Source organism: Miniopterus natalensis, chromosome 2 (genome assembly GCF_054644295.1).
Source record: "Miniopterus natalensis isolate mMinNat1 chromosome 2, mMinNat1.hap1, whole genome shotgun sequence".
Classification (NCBI taxonomy): Eukaryota; Metazoa; Chordata; class Mammalia; order Chiroptera; family Miniopteridae; genus Miniopterus; species Miniopterus natalensis.
In genome coordinates this window covers 23,314,460-23,333,651 of record NC_142082.1, presented here as the reverse complement: position 1 = coordinate 23,333,651, position 19,192 = coordinate 23,314,460, and the positions used below count along the sequence as shown (strand labels likewise).

The 19,192-nt window shown below is 35.4% G+C and overlaps 1 protein-coding gene across 3 annotated transcripts in view; it reads left to right on the top strand.

The window, feature by feature from the left end:
• The window catches only part of KAT6A (lysine acetyltransferase 6A), a 103,461-nt gene that overhangs the window by 43,130 nt on the left and 41,139 nt on the right, over window positions 1–19,192 (top strand). For all 3 annotated transcript variants that reach the window (XM_087814191.1, XM_087814190.1, XM_016195617.2), the window contains exons 3-5: window positions 15,521–15,629; window positions 18,109–18,224; window positions 18,843–18,924. In XM_087814191.1, coding sequence (XP_087670317.1) covers window positions 15,521–15,629; window positions 18,109–18,224; window positions 18,843–18,924 — 307 coding nt within the window. The remainder of the gene's footprint in view (window positions 1–15,520; window positions 15,630–18,108; window positions 18,225–18,842; window positions 18,925–19,192) is intronic.

The window sequence follows — 19,192 nt, the reverse complement described above, 5'->3', positions numbered from 1 at the left end:
CCAGAGAAGGAATTAAATAGAAGATTTTATATGAAAGTACCCACCTTGATCCTGAAAGAAAACAAACCAACGGCATCAGCAGAGTCTCAAGCATAGAAACCCAAATACAACTCACTGAAGCCAGTGTGAACAAAGTTGAGATCAACTGTATAAAGCATTCTATGTACCATAAGAAGGCTTTCAATCAAGTAAATAAAGTGTGTGTAAGTTGTAAAAAAAATTTTTATCTATAGTTTGTTTCATTGAGTGGTTGAGTTGAAGCTGTTTAGAGTATTGGCCTTAAAGGCAGAATATCTACCTGACTTTGAATAACTTTCGTTACTTTGTTAGTCATATATAGCCTTTGACAATTATTTTTATTTTTGGTAAAATGAATATATAATGGTTTTTATTTTCATTTATTTATTATTTTAATTTTTTTGTTAATCCTCACCAGAGGATATTTTCCCCATTGATATTTTAGAGAGAGTGAAAGGGAGGCAGGGAGGAGAGAGAGAAAGAGAAACATTGATGTGAGAGAGACACATTGATTGGTTGCTACCTGCACCCTGACTGGGGCTGGAACCTGCAACCCAGGTACATGCCCTTGACTAGGGATTGAATCAGAGACCCTTCACTGTGCAGGCCAACACTCTAACCACTGAGGTACACCAGCCAGGGCTATAATGGTTTTTAAAGATCCCTTCCAGTTCCAAACATCAGATTCTGATAGTAACAGAAAAATATACCTTCTAATATGTTAGTTATTAATTTGGTAGGTCTTGAGGAAAATGATGCTGTTTGCCAATTTGTTCAAGTGTTAATTTAGACTGTGGCCAGAATAATGCCCACAATTGCAACCTCTTAAAAAAGTAATGAACACGGAAGTCTTGTTGAAGATCTTGCTCCTTTTAAACCATCACTTTCATATACAGGGTGGGGCAAAAGTAGGTTTACAGTTGTGAGTATAGGAAACATGATTTATTCTTGTATTATTATTTATTAATTATTGTATTATTTTCCATATGAACAACTGTAAACCTACTTTTGCCCCACCCTGTATGTTTAGCATAGGAAAGATTCTTTTGCTAATGCTCTTGTACTCAAGTACCACTAAATTTTTTTAAAGTAGGTAATGTGAAGTATGGTAAATATGTGTGCACAAAAAGACTTTTAAAATCTTAATGCAATCATGTAAATAACATATATAGAAAATCTATTAGTCCACAGAAAATTTTAATCACCTTGCTTTTTATTTTGGATGTTAAAACAAAAACTTACCCTGACTTGAAAAGTGATAGTTGGCCACTTAACAAAAATAATCTTTATTGATTTCAGAGAGAGGAAAGGAGAGGGTGAGAGAGAGCTAGAAACATCAATGATGAGAGAGTCATTGATCAAGCCCACAACCTGGGCATGTGCCCTGAACGGGAATTGAACCCCGATTGCCTGGATCCTAGGTCGACGCTCAACCACTGAGCCACGCCCGACTGGGCTAAAAAATATATTTTTAAAAATATGTTTTTATTGATTTTGAGAGAAAGGAAGGGAGAGGGATAAAGAGATAGAAACACTGATGAGAGAGAAACATCCATTGGCTGCCTCCTGCACACCCCCTACTGGGGATTGATCCCTCAACCCAGATATGAGCTCTGACTGGAAATTGAACTGATGACCTCCTGGTTCATGGGTTGATGCTTAACCACTGAGCAACACCAGCTGAGCTGAAGGATAGCATTAAAAAGGGATATAGGAAATCAGCATTTATAGGTGCCTCTTTTGAGTTACAGTCTCATAATTTTATCCCATGTAATCTTCATGATAACTTGAAAATAGGTATGTTGTACTATTTCACACCAAAGAAGTTCAGTAACTTGGCCAAAGTGATGCCATAAGTGGCAGAATCCAGTCTATCTCTAAGCTCCGCTGAACTGATTCTTAGACACAGGGATACAAAGGACTCTGAGGGATGGGGTAAAATAATTTAGGGAAAGAGCATGAACTATGATCTCTGAGAACAAGTGATTGAGAGTAGAGGAAGGCAGTGTCAGGAAAGTAGTTTGGTATATGATGGAGGGAATTGAACAATAGCCTATAGGAGTTGGCAGTCAGTATATGTTGTGTAAGTTTTGGGCCAGGCAAGTAGCTGGATAAAAAGCATAGTATTTTAGGGGTATTAATCTCATAGCAGTGTGTAGAAAAATAATCAGAGACTAGAGTCAGTCAGTCCATACAGAAGATTGCATATGGTGATAGGGGAGAGCCATAAGTATATAAAAGAAACTAAAATAGAAAGGAAGGACCACAAAGGAAAGGAGAAGCAGTAATAACTTGGCCTCTCCAACTTTGGATGAATGAAGAAAATATGTCACTGACAAACCGAAAGTGGAGCTTTCAAATAACTGATGAATATGTGAAAGAAAGTTAACTCTGCAGTCTTAACATAGAATTTAAATTCAGCAAATGTGCATACTATCATTTTTTATGTCACCTCTGATTAGGAAATAGAAAATTGTTATAGTATCTTGACAGATGATTGCTTTCTTATCTAAATTTATACTAATCTATATGCATAGTAAAAATGTAAATTGAAATTGATCATCACTGTTCTAATTATACCATTAACTTACTTTCACCAATAATCTTGTTATTTTATCTAATTGTAGAAGTCATTGAATGAACTCATCATAATAAAATTGAATTCAATTTAGTACTCCTATTAAGGCTTTGTAATGGCTAATGGGTTGTGTTGGAACTGATTAAAATTACACAAGACTTACCTTATTGTAGACTATAAATAATGGAAAATGGATTCTTTTCCAGGCTGTTCATGTTGTTTTATTATTATATATCTTGTAACTATATACTCCTGAGGAAAAGATTATCCTAAAAATATGTTTAATAAGGAGCCATAGATTGCTTGATACTATATAGGGTGCTGAAGAATGTCAAGAGATTAAATCATCCTACCTAAGTACACTTCCCCTGAAGATTATTGAACTTTGGAGGAGAGGCTTTGAGGCAATTACCGATAAACCTATTTGAAGCTAAGCATGATTCTGTTTTATATAAATTTCAATATATGCATATTTAGTACATACTATGTGCAAGACACATACGAGGTGAGTTAAGAGGTCTAGGGTGATTTCTGCTTATCTAGTACTCTCTTGTCTTGAAAAGAACAAAAATTGAATTCTAAAATGTTGAAAAGGATTTGAGAGGAGCATGAGTTCACCCAAGGCCTTCAATAGTGAAGGAGTGAAGAACTGGGTAAAACTGAGAGGAGGGCTTGCCTCATTGAAAGAGAACAATGTATTTTGTTAGCTTTCTCAGCAAAGTATTAGTTTCTTAAAGTGAACTCTGTGTGCCAGTTTGTTTCCCTTATAATACTGGAAATAACCTAATTGTGCAAATAGTCTCACAAAAGGCTTACTTTTGAGTTTTTTGGTAAGTGAATAATGGAATAGTATTTGTTTTCTAATTATTTTGTGTGGATTTTGTTTTGTATTTACTGACATTTATAAGTGCTTTGAAAATGTGAACGCTTATTTTTTATCTTCTCAAATTTTTGATATATTACATTGCTTACCAAACAGTAATATTTGCCAGACTTCTTATGCTTTGGATAGTATTTTGAAAACCTAGCAATATTTGTTTTCCTCATGCTCAGTCATGGAGCACCATTTTGGTTTCCTTCACTATACCATGACTAAGAATACTTCAGTTTTCCTCGTTTCTAAGCTAAGACTTAACTCTGTATCCTTTGGTTATTTATTTTATTTAATAAAGCCATTCTTTTAGCTTTATTATATATATTGTAGTACTTCAGCAGTAGATACTATCAACTAATAAATGATATCTCAGCTGAAAATTGTTTCAAGTTGTGTGAAATAAATATCCATTGAAGAAAGTTAATTTGCAGTTAAATTTACCTGATTATAATTGCAGAAGAAAGGGGCAGGATAACAAAACCTTGAAAAATTCAAAGAGGTAGGCAAGGCTGTAATTCAAAAAGTTGAAAGTAAGAAAATTAAGTTAGGTGGGTAGATTTGAGAGGAGCTTACGGTGGTTCATGCAGAGTAACCTGGCTGGATCAGATACACAGCAGTCAGAAAGAGAATTTAGTTTAAGACTGAGTAGTGCTCAATTGATAGATTTTAATTCTTAGACTACTTTACAAGAAAATTGTTAAGGCGTAGGAATGAGCTGTTTTTGTAATTGGATTAAGAGGTAACTAACTTTCGCCCAGCTGGGCGTGGCTCAGCGGTTGAGCATCGACCTAGGATCTAGGCGATCAGGGTTCGATTCCGGTCAGGGCACATGCCTGGGTTGTGGGCTGCAGCTGATCAATGACTCATCATTGATGTTTCTATCTCTCTCTCCCTCCCTCCCCCTTCCTCTCTCTGAAATCAATAAAGATATATTTAAAAAAAAAAAAAAAAGAGGTAACTAACTTTGATGTAGGTATAGTGAGAATAAAATGGCTAACGTTTAACTTCAGTACCAGAATTTGTTATGAATAATTAAATTTTTTTCATTTGGGGGGAGTTATACCTTTGTTTCTAAGCCTAATTATTATACTTTAGATGAACATAATGAGGGGGCTCACAGGAACAGTTAGAAGATAAAGGTTTTCAAGATGAGGACAAATTGTAGTAGTTGCTTCTCACTGCATGAATTTTGGCCTATTACTTAAATCATCCGATTGTGAGAATATGAAAAATCTATATATACCACTTAGTAATTTTTTCTTCATCTTTTTGTTGTGATAAAATTTACAAAACATACATTTTACCATTTTAAGCATTTATTAGTGTACAATTCAGTGGCATTAAGTATCTTCACAAGTGTTTTGAAACCATTGCCAGAATCCATTTTCCAGAACTTTTCACCTCAAAGTCTGTACTCTAAACAATAACTCCCCATTCTCCCCTTCCTCCCAGCTTCTGGTAACTCCTAATCTCCTTTCTGTCTATATGAATTTAACTACTGTAGGTACCTCATATAAGTGAAATCATAAAATATTTGCTCTTTTGTGGTATACCACTTGATTTAAAAAATTAGTTTTAGTAATTAGAATTGAACCTAAGTTTTTGGTTTTTTCCCCAAAGATTTTTTTTTTTTTTTAATATATCTTTATTGATTTCAGAGAGAGGAAAGGAGAGGGAGAGAGAGAGAAACATCAATGATGAGAGAGTCATTGATCGGCTGCCTCCTGCATGCCCCTGACTGAGGATAGAGCCCGCAACCCGGGCATGTGACCTGACTGGGAATTGAACCCCGATCATCTGGATCCTAGGTCAACGCTCAGCCGCTGAGCCACGCCTGGCCAGGTTATTGATTTTTTTTTTGTTTGTGGTTTTTTTTTTGTTTGTTTTTTTAGAGAGGAAGGGAGAGAGGGAAAGAGAGAAACATTGATTGGCCGCCTCCTGCATGCCCCCTACCAGGAATTGAGCCCACAACCCAGGCATGTTCTCTGACCAGGAATTGAACCAGCAACCTTTTGGTGCATAGATATTTTGTACTTTAAGGAAGAATGATGTAACCTTTTTGTTGTTCTTGTTCTTGTTTTGTTAATCCTCATCCTAGGATATTTTTCCATTGATTTTGAGAGTGGAAGGAAGGGGGGGAGAGAGAGAGAGAGAGAGAGAGAGAGAGAGAAACATCACTGGGAGAGGCGCCCTGAATAGGGGGGATCGAACCTGCAACCCAGGCACAGCCCTTGACTGGAATCGAACTCACGACCCTTTGGTGCATGGGCTGACACTCCAACTACTGAACTACCCTGGCCAGGGAAAGAAAGAAACATTGATGTGAGACAGATACATTGATCAACTGCTTCCTGCATGCCCTTTCCTGGGGATTGAGCCTGCAGCCCGTGCATGTGCCGTGACCTAGAATCCATCTGGTGACCTTTTCGTGCGGAGGACGATGCTCGGCCAACTGAGCCACACCAGCCAGGGCTGATGTGACTATTTTTTATTGCTTAGTGAATGTTTGAGTATCATAAGGAGTCTTACATGAATTATCTACTTCTTTCATACTCTTAATATTGTCTATGCTAACTTGTCACAGTTATTTCCAGTGGCAATAAAACATGAGAACATTTGTGGCTTTTAAGAAATCACATGTCTTTATTACCAGATAGCCTATTAAATGATCTAAAGGTTCCTGAAGTCATAAGTCTTAAGTTTATTAGTGCAGTTTTTTTCCTTGAAAATTCTGGTGGTCACAAATTCTAGAGTTTACCATTCAATTCACTCTTGAAATAACTAGAAATAATTACATAAAACAGATTTTTGACTATCCTTTATGTCAGTGTTTAAGAGCAGAGACAACATAAAGGTAGATTTGAGTTCCTCAGAAGATGTTAAAAAATGGGGACAATGACATGTATAGTGGATTTAAAAAAATTAAAGGCAAGTCTCGGAGGTAAAAATGAAAATTGAACTTTAAGATGGGGCTGTCTTAGATGATGTATTTGGATAACTAGAAAATATTATATTTAAGATATTCTAAATGATTGTGTTGAAAAGGTTATTTTCTTTTATGATATAAAGCTCACATAGTAGAGATCTCTGGGTGAAATTTTTACTGTTCTTGTTTTTAGAAGTTATTCCCAAAAGCTCAACTAAGAATGCTCCTCAACTGTCTACTGGTTATCAGAGCATCTACTATGTATTTGCCTCAGTGCTGCCATCTGGTGATTATAATGGAGATCTCAACATGGTGTTTAAGGCAACCTAGAGCAACAGGTGGCACAAGGTACAATCTAAGTGTCTCCTGCCACAAATTTCCCCCTACTTTTGAGAAATTGAATGAAGGTGGGTTGCTGTGGCAGAAGTCTTAGTTATTGAGGTCATGAAATTACTTGTGAGATTACTTTGTAAACAGAGCACTTATATATTATTAAGATGCTCATAGCTTTATCAGTCTTATGCCAACTCACGGTTCTTTCTAAGATACTATTTTTCTTATTACTTTTAGTCCTACAAGGTAATTTAATGTATTGAACAACACTCAGTGTTTATACTAGTCACTGTTCGTAGTACTAGGATTACAGTCATGAATACACAGATAGAAATTAGAACCTTCATAGAGTTTATGTTTAGTGGGGGACAGATAGTAAGGTACGCGTACACACAATATGTTAATTACATGAAAATGATTGGGGGGAAAGATGAAGGAAGGGGAGTATAAATTATGGTGGTTGGTGAGTTGTTTTGAAATATTAGATAGAGTGGTCAAGGAAAGCCTTACTGAGAAGATGACTTTTGAGGAAAGATCTGAAGGATCTAGGGAATAGAATTCCAAATTAAAGAAAAGCAAATGCTGTAAAGGCCCTGTGACTGAACATCTGACTTGTAAGGAAAAAGCAATCAAGGAAGCTGGAGAAGAATGAAAGAAGGAGAGAGCAATAAGAGATGATGTTGAAGAGGTCATTGCTTGTTATATACATGGGGGTACAGATCACATAGGATCTTGTGGGCCATTTGGCATTTAATCTGAGATGGAAGTCATTGGACTGGATGGAGTGTTTAGGGCAGCCTAGTAACATGCTCTGATTTACCTTTTAACAGGTTAACTCTGGTTGCTGTGTTTAACAGTATTTAAAGTCATTTGCTACAAACTTTTTGTTTTATTAGCTGTGGAATCAGATTTACTTTATATAAATATGAGAATAAGTTAAGTACTAAACTTGGACAGGTGTAGAAACAGTGATTATATGGCATATTGCCTATCTCTACACAGATTTTTAAAAATCGTATTAACAATTGTTCTTATTTAAAGATAGTTGAAACGAGCTTGTAGAGTTTTACTTGGACAATGTTATAAGTATCTCTTCACTGTCCTGAAAACCACCCCAGTATATTTCTGGTTCAGATCTTGCAGTGAACCAATGTAGTTTTAGTTCTTTCTCTCTGACTTCTATGCTCATTAATATTTTGGGAATGAGAAAGATCTGGAGTTGTAATTTTTTTATGTTCTTAACAGTATAGTTAGCCATATTAAAAAACACACAGTTACTAATTAGCAGTGCTATTTGATCAACAAAGAAAACCTCACAAGTTTTGTTGTAACCTAGATGATTTATTTAAACCACTTTTTTTGCTTGTAGCTCATCAGCTAAAGTGGCTGATCCTCAATGTACTATTACTCTCCCAAATTGCACTCCCCCCCCCCCCACCGAAATTATCAGTCAGTTTTTAAAAATCATGATCATTGTCAGGAATAGAATTTCTCTATGGATTCATTTTGTTTTGGTAACTGAAAGATTTATCATTTTTATGCATGGTCCTGTGATGTCAAAGAATGAACACCTTCAGTATCAAGTGTTTAGGTTAAGGAAATTCGACTATACCGCAATGTGTTACTGAAAACTCTGTTTCTATATAATTTGAGTCTGTTTGAACTAGTGTGTGTATTTGACTTAGCAGATTGCTTTTTAGCCTATTTTATTTTCACGTTGTAAATATAAATAGTGTTTAAAGTTGTCATTATTGGGAATAATCAACAAATTGTTTTGTGTAATGAGTAGGCAAGGTCTAAGACTGTGGTCATTTGATAAGTACCAAAACAGTTGAGTTAAACTGTCTACTCAGTCCCAAGTTACTAGGCAGCCAGTTTGTCTAAATCACTACTCTTACCCGCCTCTTTAATGAATAGATTTGAATGATCTCAGTTATTTTGTTTTGGGATAGACAGTATCAGGAAAAATGCTGTCTTGATCATATATAAAAAATATTAACAGCAGTAATATTCCAGGGAACATATAGGAACATATAGGGATAGTTTTGCTAAGGATTTCTTAGGTATGAATTTAAGTAAGATTTTCTGTCATTAGGAACTTTATTGTCTAGTTCTAGATAATAAAAGGCACATATTTAAAGACAGATAACTATAGTATTCATTTAAGACATTCCCTATGCCGAGGAATAACAAATTCTTTTTCACACTTTCTCTTCATCTTTATATATTTGCTCCTTTAAATATGATCTAATCTATCTCTCAGAAGTAGTAGCAGATTAACCAAGTATTTTGCTATATCTAATGTGTGTTAATTATGGTAAATTAGTTTGAATTATGATATTGTTCCTTCTCTGCCCTGTAGCTCTTTATTATATAACATAGGCTTCTCCATCTTCTCCGAGATTGCAGGTTACATAGACTTCTTTATCTGTGAAAGTGGTACTACTAGTATGTCACTAGTAGGTCATTACATTGAATTGTGTCCATATCCTCCTAAGTAGAGCTATTTTTCCATACTCTTAGCCCTGGTTTTTGTTGTTGTTAAATATATCTTTGTTGATTTCAGAGCGGAAGGGAGAGAGAGGGAAAGAGAGAAATATCAATGTTGAGAGAGTTATTGATTGGCTGCCTCTTGCACACCCTCTACTGGGTGGGGATCAAGCCTGCAACCCAGGCATGTGCCCTGACAGAAATCGAACCTAGATCTCCTGGATCCTTGGTCGATGCTCAACCACTAAGCCACCAGGCCGGGCTTACCCCTGTTTTTAAAAGGTGTGGGGAGAGACTCAAAAAAGAAGAGTTGATCTTCATAGCCTTTAAGATGATTGTTATTCCTTTATTAAGCAAATTCTCCTGATGATAAGCTTTTTCCATCTACTAATACCACAACCTCTGCTTTTTTTGAGGGGATGGGGGTGGGTTTGTCATTTACCAATATTTTTTTCTCTAAAACTTTAGAAAAATTTTGCAAAACTTCCCTTTCTCATCTTTGGCACAATCATTATCTTTGCTGACTTGAACACATTTATATGGTTTTTCTAAAATTATGTTTTCCCAGCTTCTTGACTCACTGATTTTATTGTCTTCAATTTTACTTTCTGCTGCACTCAACTAGAATGTAAACTATGAAAGTGGGGTTTGGTCTGCCTTTTCACCAGTGTACCTTCAAGTGTCTAGAATAGGGTTTACTAAATATTGAAGAATTCATGCACATTTGCCTTTTTTTTTTTTAAATCAGCTAAACCTTTATACTTAGAAAAGCAAACTCTAAAGTTCCTTTCCAGCAATCCTCATTCCTACTACTTTTTCATTTCTTTTACTTCCTGCTGGACCTTTGTTTCCAATTCATCAGGATTTCTATGGTATCTTAACTCCTTATAGTTTCAGTTTGTCAGCCCCTTCTGCTTATGATGTCCTCAACTTTTTGGCCAACCATCAGAAATATTTGCATTTGCGTTCTAGTGCACCTCACCCTTTGGTTTGTCTTGGCAGTCTATAGTTCTTTGATTTTGTCAGTACAAGCCTTTAGAGATGTTAAGGAAACGTGTGTAACCATTTTGATTGGAAGTGCTACAAATTTCCGATCTTGGCTTTATTGTTAGACTTGATTGACAATTTTATTTTTCATCACTAATTGATTCCCTTTCACCTTCCACATAGAGGCTTCCAGACTTTTTCTGCTCTCTGTAAATGCCCAAACCCATACCTATTTACTTCTCTTTAAGCAAGTGGCATTGCCTTCTATTTTAGTGAAAAGATAGAGGCAATTTTGCAGGGACTCCATGAGCTTTTCTCTCTTGGTTTTGAATTTATTCTTTATGCTAATACAAACTTTTCTGATTCTGTCTTGCCTGAGGAATGTGTATCCATTTTCCATTTTGATAGGAGGGCGGTTTTTGTTAACTCTGTTCTTGGACCCAGCCAATCTCACCTCACAGTTTTCTCAGCTATCACTTTTTCTTGCTGTATCTAACCAATCCCTGCCCCACTTTTAGCAGGTGATTTTACTTCCTAGTTTTCAGAAAGAATGAGGCTATAAAAAATTAGCACTCTCAACTTTTCCCTATTTCCACTGTTCCATTTACATATAATTCTGTATCACTATACTACTAAGGCCAGTCCCTTTACCCATACTTTAAAATTCATCCTCTTTTGGGAAGGGGCATGTAGGGGGTAGTAAAAGGTTAAAGGAAGTCAAATATATGGTAACAGAAGATGATTTGATTTTGAGTGGTAGACACACAGTGCAATATGGAGAATGTACACTTGAAACCTATATAATCTTATTAACCATTGTCATCACAATAAATTTAATTTTAAAATCATCCCTAAAAAAAATTTGAAAAAACAAGTTCATCCTCTTTAAACTAGTGTTTATCCAATAGACCTTTCTGTAATGATGGAATTGTTCTGTATTTGTGTGTCTAATACCGTAGCCACTAGCCACATATGACTATTGAGTACTTGAAATGTAGCTAATGTGACAGAGGAATCAATTTAACTTAACTTTATTTTAAATTAAATTAGTCATGTTGTATGCCTACCGTATTGAACAGCAGTTGTAAACCTTACTACATAATATATTCCTGTTATTTCTTGTTTCTTGAATCTCTTACCATGTGTGTCTTCTCTTCCATATTTTAAATAGGTTTAGTCTTCTCATCTTAAATACCTCGAACACATCAGAACTCTTTGCCATTTCTTTTTTGCTCTCTCCTGTTTGGTCTCTGTCCCTTTATGGCAGTTTGTTGGTTCCTATGACTTTAGTTCTTATTCTTTCACTGAAAAAGGTGTTCTCTAGTAAGGTCTCCAACTATATCTCAGTTGTAGAATCCACTAGATACTTTATCTTTCCAATGTTGTTGATTGCTCTCTGCTTCTTAAAATTCTTGTGTTATCACTTCTCTTGGTTCTGTTTTCTCTCAGACTAGTCCTTTCTGGCCTCCTTTTTCTTTTTCTCTGATTTTCCTAAATGTTGATATTCCTCTGTCTCAGACTTCATCTCACTTCTCCACTCCCTTCCCCCTACTGTCTGCCATGTTCTTCCCACTCCACCTTCTCACTGGGTGCTATCAGTTATCACTTGCATGTTAATGTCTTTTAAATCTCTGTCTCTAGCCTATTTTCTATCCAAAGTTCCAAACTCCAATGTCCAAATCATCATTGGTATTTCTTGTAGAATATTCCAAAGGTACCATAGTCCTACACTATAGATGTCCATTAATTTAAATTTAACTTTCTAACTAAAATATACATAAAGAAAAGCACACAGATTATAAGCCTATACCTTAATTATTATATAATTAACATTTGAAACCACTATCCACATCAAGAAAAAGAACATTACCAACACCTCATAAGTCTTTTTCTAATGCACCTACTTCCTTTCTCCCTAAAGGTATAACCACTATCCTGACTTATAACAACATGGAACTGTTTTTGACCTTTATGTAAACAAAATGACACAGCATACAGGGGCAGGCAAAAGTAAGTTTACAGTTGTGAATACATGAAGCACAGAGTTTATTCTTATAGTAGCATTGTATTATTTTCCATATGAACAACTGTAAACCTGCTTTTGCCCAACCCTGTATATTCTTTTGTGCCTGTTCTTCCACTCACTATTGTTCTTGATACACATCCATGTTATTGACTGTAACTTATTTTCATTACTGTTTAATATTCTGTATGGATATAGCGCAGTTTATTTATGTGTGCAACCACTGCTAGTAGTTTGGGTAAATTTTGAGTAAATTTTGTTATGAATAATGATGCTCTGATTATTTTTGTGAACGTTTTATTGTTTATGTGTATGTATGCACTTTATTTGCATATAAATCTAGGAGTGGAAGTGCTGGATCATCTGGTATGTCTGTGTTTAATTCTAGTAGATAATGTCATAAATTTTTCAGAGTGCTTTTTTTCAATTTATATCCGTTAGCAGTGTAAGAGTTCCTGTTGTCCCACTTTCTTTTTAAAATATATATTTATTGATTTCAGAGGGAGGAAGGGAGAAAGATAGAAACATAAATGATGAGAGAGTTGTCATTGATCGTCTGCCTCCTGCATGTCCGCAGTGGGATCGAGCCCGCAACCCAGGCGTGTGCCCTGACCTGGAATCAAACCTCAGTCTCCTGGATCCTAGGTCGATGCTTAACTGCTGAGCCACCCCCAGCCGGGCTGTTGTTCCACTTTCTTATCAACCCTTACTATTGCCAGCCTTCACAATTTTAGCCATTCTTAAAGATCTACTTCCTTGATGATTAAAGAGGTTGAGCATCATTTCTTATGTTTTATTGGCCATTTATATATTATTCATGTATTTTCTGTAGTAAATTCCTGGTTGAAGTCTTTTGCCTACTTTTCTATTGTTGTCTGTCTTTTCCTTGCTGATATGTAAGAGTTCTTTAAATGTTCTGAATATGAGCCATTTAAAAAATATGTTGTAATATCTTTCATTCTGTGGCTTGCCTTTTCACATCTTTAATGGTGTCTTTCTAAGTCTTCCATCTTCCTTAATGTGCTCCCTACCCCAAATCAATTAGCCATCAGATCCTGCCAGTTCTGTATTTTTAGTATTGCTTACCTTTTTTCTCCACCCCTTTGGTCAGTGCCTTAGTACAAACCCTCATTTCTCATGGCCTGGATTATAGATCATATTCCTTCTAATCCATTTCAACTGCTTTATAAAGTGACTTTTCTAAAATTTAAATCTTGGTCATATCATTCCTCTGCTTAAAATCTTCTCATGGTACTTAGAGGTTATAGCATACAGGTCAAACCTCATGAACTTGCTTCTGCCTTCTCTCTAGGCCTTCTTTAGAGTTTAAGTATCTATTCCTGAATGAAGTCTTTCCTGACTTTATTCCCCAGTCCTTTTTCATATTCTTTTTAATATAAAGAAATGTGCTAGTTTTTACCACAGCCATAATTATTAAGACAACTTCCAGCTGATTATCTATAATCTCTTAGCTGAGTAGTACTATTAGTTTGCTTGTTTGGACATTTCTATATTGACATACTGTCCAGCTCTCTCACGGGTCTGTTTCTTTTTCAGGCATTTCCCTCTGGCAGTCACTTACATATTGGTGTTCCTACCTTAGCTCTCTTATTTCCATCTGTTCTCCATGGGAATACTCATCAACTCTGATGGTCTTAATGCCATTTTGTATGTATATGACTTCTAGATTTTTATTTCCAGACCACCCTTTCCCTTGAACTCCAGATCCCTATATCATAATGTCAGTGGGTATTGCTACAGGGACGTTCCATAAGCATTTTAAGCTCAATAAGTCCCAAACTAAGCTCTTCTCCCTAACCCCCAAACCCAATTCTGTATTTTTTTTTTAATACCTCTAGCAGGAGGTGGGCCTGCCTGTCAAATACCTCCAGAACAACTTAAGTCTGTGAAACCTTCTCTGATACCCCTTCCCCAACTTGATCATTTCTTCTTTGTTTTCCATGTAATACTTCTATCAAACATTTTATCTTTCCCCCCCAGTAGACTAAAAGCATCTCGAAGGCTTTATATTGCTATCCTGCACAATGCCTAGCATTAATAGTTGCCTGAGAGTGCCTCCAAACTAAACATACCTGAAATCAAACTCATCTCTTTGCTTTCCTCCTAATTTTCTTCAAGATGACTTACCTTCCACAGTTAATGGTATTACCATCTTTTTAGTTAAATTAGTCATGTTTAACTCATTTCTTTTTCTGTCACTTCACAAGTAGCTGATTTCTAAGTCCATAGCTGTTTTTTCTGTTTCATTTACTTTTTGGTTCAGGTTCTTATCTTGTCTTCACCAGACTAGTATAACCACTATTTAAGTGTTCTGCCTGTCTTTAGGTTCCCCCCATATGTCTTTGATACTGCTCTTGGAATTATTTTTCTTGATTTATGACTCAGGCTTCATGAATAGAACCAGGATGGTATTTTTCTCAAATACAGGTGATCATCTTTTGGTTCAGTAACCTTCTATTTTCCTGAAAGATAAAATCCAACTTCCTTACATAACGTTCAGTGACAGTCTTGACAAACTGATCTAGCTCCCCACCCCAGTGCCCCCACGCTTATTACAGAAACCATATCCTTTAAGCACTGGCCTTAGCAGAGTGCACACCTGAGTTCATCTAGTTTATACTACCTGTATTGCCTTCCTCTCCACCCTCAGGGTGAGGGAGACAGTGCTGTAGACAGAGGAATATAGAAACCTAGGCTTAAACCTGCTTTTAACAATTATTATCTAATATCCTTGGGCAAGCTTCTTAAGATCCGTTAACATAGTATATGCACTTGATACATGTTGTCTTCCTTTTTCAACCCTTCTCCTTCTAACCACAATTAGAACTTATCTTCCTCATTTGTACAGAGCACTAGTTTCTCTCTTAGAGCACTTAATGTCTTCTGCCTTATATAATGCTTATTCATATATCTCTTATCACTCTTCTACATCACATACCTTTTAAGGAACTGATACTGTGATTCCTTGCACTTAATTCAGTTGAATTGTTCAATCGTAGGTGAAGAATTTGCTTTGTTTAATCTATACTGTGTCATTTAGTTTCTAAATGACCAATATAGTTGGGATATGATTTTATTTGGACCAAAGTTGTCACTACAAGGACCAGTTTGTAAAACGTTGACCTATTTAGTTGGAAATTTAGGAGAGTGATGTTTTTATCCTAAAGTTATGTGTAACTTTTGTGGGAATTTAAAAGTGTAATTTTAATGTCTTTAGATTAATACTAAGAAAAAGTACTATTTCCTGAATGATTGTGCTTGTCTTTACAGCCGGTTGCTGAACCAATTCCCATCTGTAGTTTCTGTCTTGGTACAAAAGAACAAAACCGAGAAAAGAAGCCAGAAGAACTCATCTCCTGTGCTGATTGTGGCAACAGTGGTATGTGGATCTCCTCTATTATTTATTTATTTATTTATTTATTTATTTATTTATTTATTTATTTATTTATTTATTTATTTATTTCTGTAAGATAGGTAAGAATGCAATTTGAAAAATTACTGTAGAGAGAACTTTTAAAAAAACTAATAGAATAACATCTATTGCTGTAAGAAAAAAATTACTTCAAAACTCAGAAGATAAAAGCAATAACAAACATTTAAAAAACATTTCATGTTGTTTCTGTGGGTCAGGAATTTGGAATTGGCTTACCTAGGTGGTTTTGACTTGGGATCTTTCATGAGGTGGCAATCAACATTTCAGCTGGTGCTTCAGTTATCTGAAGGCTTCCATGATGAATCACATAGCTGGCTATCAAGTTAATGTTGCCAGTTAACAGAAGATCTTAGTTCTTTGCCATGTGGACCTCCTCGTAGGGCTGCATATATGTCCATACATGGCAGCTGAATTCCCCCTAGCAGATATCCAAGAGAGAGAGCAAGATGGAATCTTCAATCTTTTATAACCTAGCCTTAGAACTCACATACTGTCATTTCAGCAGTATCCTATTAGTTACACAGATCAGCCATTATTTATTATGGGACTGAACTAAGAAAGGATGTGATAGCCCCTAAGGGGGCAAGAATGATTCGAGGGCAGCTTGGAGCCTGGCTATCACACTAACCAAGGAAGAAAAGTATGGACATAGTCAAATATATGGAATTTGATATTTTCCAAATTGAGAACTAAACTACCCAAAATTTTTTTTAAAAAGCAAGAATTGTTCAGGGAAAATAATTGCATTAAGTATGGCAGAGGCTCAAAAGCTATAAAGTTCAAAGAGTATGTTTACATTTCTAAGCATAAAGTCCAAGGGACAGAGTCTATGAACAGGCAGTTTATATGAGAGAAAGTTAATAGTTGAGCATATAAAAAAATATTTTACCTAAATAATAATAGGAATGCACACCAAAGCAGCAGTGAAGTGTCAATTCATAGCTGTTATAATAATAAAACTTGAAAGATAAGAGAGCCCAAACCTAAAACTGAGCAAATTGTGGCAAAATGTTTGTACTTTGCTGGAGGCACTGGATATATCATAGGGTTTGGAACATGTTTTGGCAGTGCATTTCTATCTCTCGAGCTATAAAAAATGTTCATTTAATTTCACTCACCAACCCCACTTTCAGGAATTTACTTCATAGGGTATTAAGTTAAAAGGAGGAGAGAATCGATAAACGTGAAATAATTTATTTTAGTATTCTAACAATTATGGGTAATAGTCTATAAGTATTTAACAGTAAGGAAATGGTTGAGTAGGTTATAATGTTTATCAACTCAGTGGACCCTGCAGTTAAAACCATGAAAGTGCTTTTAGCCAGTTTACAAAGGAAAAGTAGAACATGAAAATGGCAATTCTACGGTGATGAAATTATGAATGAAATTTTTATACCTCTTCTTCCTTTTTCCTTTAATGTTAGTGGTATTTTGATGATAAACTTCTTATCGCCTCATTGAAGGACTATCAGTAGAAAAGAGAGGAGAGAAAATAATTTAATCCTTTCTCTCACCAATAATAATAATAATAATAATAATAATAATAAAATTTTAGAGGAAAGGGACAAATCTTTTCAAAGTTGAGGGCAAATTGTCTACTCTGAAACTTTGAGAATCAAACCGATAACTCTTGGAAGAGGAAACATGTTTTTCTGTTACTGTTAATTCTGGTCACAGTAGAAATAGATACATATATATATTTCTAAATATATCTTTATTGACTTTGGAGAGAGGAAAGGAGAGGGAGAGAGAGAGGTAGAAACATCAATGATGAGAGAGTCATTAATCGGCTGCAGCCCGCAACCCTGGTGTGTGCCCTGACCGGGAATTGAACCCCGATTGCCTGGATCTTAGGTCGATGCTCAACCGCTGAGCCATGCCCAGCCTGGTGTCAGTAGAAGTATTGCTTACATTTTAGTTTTAGCTTGAGTGCCTTAAATGATGAACAGATAACTCACTTTAAATTTTGGGATTTTTATTATATATTTTTTTAGTTATAAAAGCAACACATGTCACTGTTTTAAAAATTGAGAGTACAGAAGGGTATAAAATGAAATGTAAAATCTTCCTTCAAAATGTTTATAGTTCCATATCCTAAAGTTTTTGCATATTCTTCAAGAAGTGGCCTGGGCATGTTACGTATTGTATGTACACACATAATGCTTTAATGCAAAATTAATAAAAATTTGGAGTTTGTCAAGTTTTTTATAATCAAATTTGTGGGGTGTGTACTAAATCCTATTTAGCATTAATAAAACTGAATTGGAATTAAGTCCTAATGAGACAGGTGTGGCAAGCTTCCAGGAGCATCCTATTTTCTTTGATATATGTTTGGATTTAAGATACTGACTTTTTCTGCATTTTTCCTTTAATACAATTACAAAATGATTGATGGTTTCATTTGTGAATTTTCCTCTCTTATTAGGTCATCCATCCTGTTTAAAGTTTTCCCCTGAACTAACGGTTAGAGTGAAGGCCTTACGGTGGCAGTGCATTGAGTGTAAAACCTGCAGCTCCTGTCGAGATCAAGGCAAAAATGCAGTGAGTATCTTCACCTTCCACAGTAAATATTTCATTTAGAAATAAAATGTACAACTGGCATTCTGTTGTACATTCTATGTATGGTTGGTTATTTTTTAGTCACTTGGTCCAGCAGAATTTAGAACAGTAGACTCTCTAAATTAATTATTATTAGTTTAGTTTACTTGCTCATTGAGACTTGGATTATTTTTAGGTAATTTCTAAAGCACCTTAATTATAAATTTGCAGAGAGACCAAGCTGTTTTAAAATAATACTTGGAAATGGTTTCGGTAGTATGGAGGCATTCATTTTAGGACTAGTCAGTTGGTATATTAATTGTGAATTGTCCTTTTTTTAATTAACACAGACTAAAGTTAGCTTGTATCTGATGACTGGATAAACTTGAAAGTAATGAAACTAGTTTTTATTAAAGATCAGAGGAAGCAAAACTTAAAACTGTTTGTTAACTCAGAGTGACCATTTACTCAGTTAATACAAATAAAGGAAACTTTTACTGTTAATACTAATTCATCTCCTTTCTGAGATCATTGAAGTTTCCTAAGTTTTATGAAGTCATGATCCTGTTATGTTATAGTTTCTTAAGGTAAAGCAGAGAACTGTCCTTTCTCTTTTTTTAGGATAACATGCTCTTTTGTGATTCCTGTGACCGAGGTTTTCACATGGAGTGTTGTGATCCACCACTCACCCGGATGCCAAAAGGTGAGAAATACTTTTTGAAATTAAACTGGCAATATAAAGGGTCATGCTAGTAAAAGCATTTTTTATCTATTTTGTTAAAATGACAGAGTAATTTTTATCTTTTTATTTGGGGTTGTATAAGTAGGAAGAAAGCAGTCACCTTAATGGTGGGAACAGTCTTTCTGTTTAAGCATCCTGACATTCTTATGTGATATGGATTTATTATTATTTTTCTCTCTTCAGTATTTAGGCATCCATAGAGGAAGTTATTCTTTTTTTGCTTTGCCCA